The following is a 3,726-nucleotide window of genomic DNA, read 5'->3' as shown; positions in this document are numbered from 1 at the left end:
TTTCGACGAGAATTTATACGTCTGTTCCTCTCTCAGGTTCTCTCAAGTTATGTTACAGACAACCTATTTCACCTTTTACACATATAAAAATATAATCCCTCTGTAGCGTTTAGAAACACGTAATCAAAAGACCCTTCTTTGAATGTTAAACTTAAAAAACGGAAAGGCACAAATTTAAATGTATGTAGTTTATCGAAACTAATTCTTATAATCGGCTGCTTGTTTCTGGAACGCGATAATTCTTCGGGTTAGCTAGGAAATATGGTCGACGAAGGATTAACAATGTTTAAGAATGTTTTAAACTTTTGTGGCGCGGGAAAGGAGCACATGATCGATAGAAGACGGAAGTGAACGTGTATACATATAGCTTATACGCTTTCGTCAATTACCTACCTCCTTTCCTATCGATAGGTCCACCATATATGTATGTACCAATATATTTACGTTACATAAAATGTTACGACCGAGTAACTGGGAATGCAGCGTAATATATGATGGAACGGTTGAATATTTTTCAGTTCGACGCGGAATAAATCGATATACATATATATATATATATATATTTCTCGTGAATGATTATTAACGCTCGAACGACTTAGCGTCTAGCGGCCAAAAACATAGCGGATCGTCTGATAGCTGAAAACATGGGATTATTATGCCTTAAAATCTTAAAGAAAATTTTAATGTTTATATAATGAAAATTTTGCTTCCTGGGTTCAAGTTTTGTCTCGCTTTATTTTACATTCCTTATCTAAATATATTATTACATACTGTTTAGAAAAAAAGTTACTATAGTCACAGAGTACCTATGTACCTGTAAGTAACGATGATTATTATTTTTTATACAAAAATATGTATAACATTCCATAAGTAGACTACAGATATTTATCCTTTGTAGCTTATGAAAATCCTTAAAAACAATAAAATATAAAACTGTTAGAACACAAACTTATTCTTTGATGCTGTTAATACACGAAATAAAATTTTATTTCGCTCAAGTTTGTCTAAATTCAACTATAAGAATCAACATTTTCATACACATCTCTAGTCTTTACAGTAGGTATTCATTGCATATTTTATTTTATACTTACATATATAACATGCAATATAAGTAACATATGAAATAAATAACTCTTTCTGACAACTAAGTTGTCCATGTTTATGCATTAAAAGCACATCTTAATTTGGAAAATGCAATAAAATTTTGATTTTGCATCAATTTCCGTGGCCTAATGATAACCACTTAATAAAGGCGAATTATGAGTCCCTCTAGGTACATACCTACAGGTATAATTATTCTATCGTAAATAACGTATGTACGTGTTTGTAATAAGTGTCTAAAATATATATTTAATTTCATAACTGTAATTAGAAATATATTTTCAATCTATTTCCATGAGGATATTGTTTAATATCGTAGTAAAATCGTTTTAACTCACTTGTCCCCAAACAGCTGCAATCACGCTGAACATAACATTCCCTACATATGTATTTGCATCTAATGCATTGCCAGTGTTCCTTGTTTACGTATCCGACAAAACCCGAGTCACGGATCTCCGTACGTCATCCACTGACATAGGCCTCACATAGCAACATCTAGTGGCTGTTATTGCAATGTCCAGCAAGTAATATCCTTTCCTCGCTAAATCGTAGCATAATAGTGCCGTAGGCGCGCGCTGCTTCTTCGTTTGTCTAGCGCGTATATCATTAGAGACCCCATTTCCATATAAATTTATTCGGCCATTACGTCTGCTAAGCTTGAATAATTAGAATACATTCGACCAGGATGTAATTCGTCTTACAATTTGTTGCCGCCAAATATGTTCACCATAAAATCTCAATTGTAACCGAACTCTTCGACTATAAAAATATAACATTTAGTATTTCGATTGCTAACGTGAACCCTGAAGATCATTATATATAATGATATATCATTATATATAATGATCTTACCAAAAAAATTCTCTGAGATTTAGGATCTGCAATCCTTAAAAATATAGGCGACGCTAATACTTGTTTATACTTTTGATGATTTCTGATTTGCTTACACTTTTATTGAAACATCACATTGTGAATGGAAAATGCATTTGCCACCCAAAATCCAAGAATTAATCACGTTCCATTATTTATGTTACCTGTACTAATAAGTAATTCACTATAGTTTCCATATAGTGGCGATTCATGTTAGATTTAGAATATTTTTCCAATCTTCTGTTTAGTCAAAATGACAGAAGATTATGGGGACAAATAACGAGTACTGTTAGAATATGATGGTGGTGGGTATTCGAATTGTTACAAAATGAATACAAAGGCTGACAAAAAATAGTCGTCTACTTGGTACACCTAATATTAATTGATTGCATTATAGGAATGAGTCATTCACGGTAGCAGTATCAAAAAATCAATACGACATTCGTCATCAATTCCTATTATAGCCTTCCGCTAGAAAATAGAGACCCACTTTAGAGTTCGCGAGTTTGTTAAGAATTCCGCCCGGCTGATGGGCTGCAGAACAATCCCAGGCGTGTCAAAGTGGTGCAATAAAACGTTGTCGAGAAGACTCAGGGGTGAAGTATAACAGCCATCGCCAATGCTCTTTTTTCTTTCAGGATGGACATTCAATCCGCGCAGAAGAATGAAAGCTTTTACCAGTGCTGCAGCGGGTTGTGCATTGACCTGCTTCAGAGGTTGTCTGAAGAAATCGGGTTCACCTACGAGCTCATTAGGGTCGAAGACGGCAAGTGGGGTACGTTAGAGGTAAGTTTCAAGCGAATTCACCTTACAATTAGTTTTCCTTGGCTGAGGGAACGTGATATCGGTAATGGGTGTCAGTGAAACTATACCGGGACAAATGGGAGCTTGATACAAGAAACTCCGTCCAAATTGCTAAAGTTTCCATTCAACATTATTCACTTTGATGGTCAATAACACGACTTGGTGTAACAAAAAGGAAGCACATAGGTCATGTGACATTGTGTTCTTGCGTATTATAGTTTCAAGCACGGTCTGTCAACCTATAAAATAGTACTGTTCACTATGGGGGTTGCTCACACGCTTCAAACCCTATCCAGAAATGTTTTTCACGTCTCGAAACGACCTTACTCGCGTAAATTTGAGGTGTACTGGTCTTGAAGTTCATCAAGGACCCTAAAAAGTGTCTTAATAAACAATTGTAATAATAATTGTAAAAACCAATGTTCTTAAAAAGAAAGTATGTGTATGTATTGGGAGTACAAATTAGTTCGGTCCGTTTTTTTGTGGTGAAAAATGCATTTATTTCGAGAACAAAATGAATTAACAGATTGATCAAAGTATTGTCCATCGCTGTTTACTACTTTTTCCCACCTCTCAGGCAATTTTCGAATTCCATCTCGAAAAAATATCTCGTCTTTCGAGGCGATCCAAGTTACAAGCCAATTTTCGATTTCTGCGAAAGAAGTGAATCTGTGACCTGCCAAATCGTGCTGCATCCGTCGGAACAACCAGTAATCAGAAGGAGCAATGTCCGGCGAGTACGGCGGGTGCGGTAAAATATCCCACTTGAGCGTTTCCAAATAATTTTTCACAACTTTTGCGACATGAGGCCGAGCGTTATCATGCAGAAGAATGACTTTGTCATGTCTCTGATCGTATTCCGGTCGTTTTTGTCGTAATGCACGGCTCAAACGAATCAATTGCAGCCTATACCGATGGCCCGTAATGGAATCGCCAGGTTGTAGCAGCTCA

The 3,726-nt window shown here is 35.9% G+C and overlaps 1 protein-coding gene across 1 annotated transcript in view; it reads left to right on the top strand.

The window, feature by feature from the left end:
- Positions 1-2,610: 2,610 nt before the first annotated feature.
- LOC107193181 (glutamate receptor ionotropic, NMDA 2D-like) overlaps positions 2,611-3,726 on the top strand; it is a 67,885-nt gene continuing 66,769 nt past the window's right edge. The window contains exon 1 of the mRNA XM_015582584.1: positions 2,611-2,757. Coding sequence (XP_015438070.1) covers positions 2,611-2,757 — 147 coding nt within the window. The remainder of the gene's footprint in view (positions 2,758-3,726) is intronic.

This window comes from Dufourea novaeangliae, unplaced genomic scaffold (genome assembly GCF_001272555.1).
Source record: "Dufourea novaeangliae isolate 0120121106 unplaced genomic scaffold, ASM127255v1 scaffold563, whole genome shotgun sequence".
NCBI classification, from domain to species: domain Eukaryota; kingdom Metazoa; phylum Arthropoda; class Insecta; order Hymenoptera; family Halictidae; genus Dufourea; species Dufourea novaeangliae.
The sequence above is the reverse complement of the archived record's forward strand: the minus strand, read 5'-3'. Positions and strand labels throughout refer to the sequence as shown.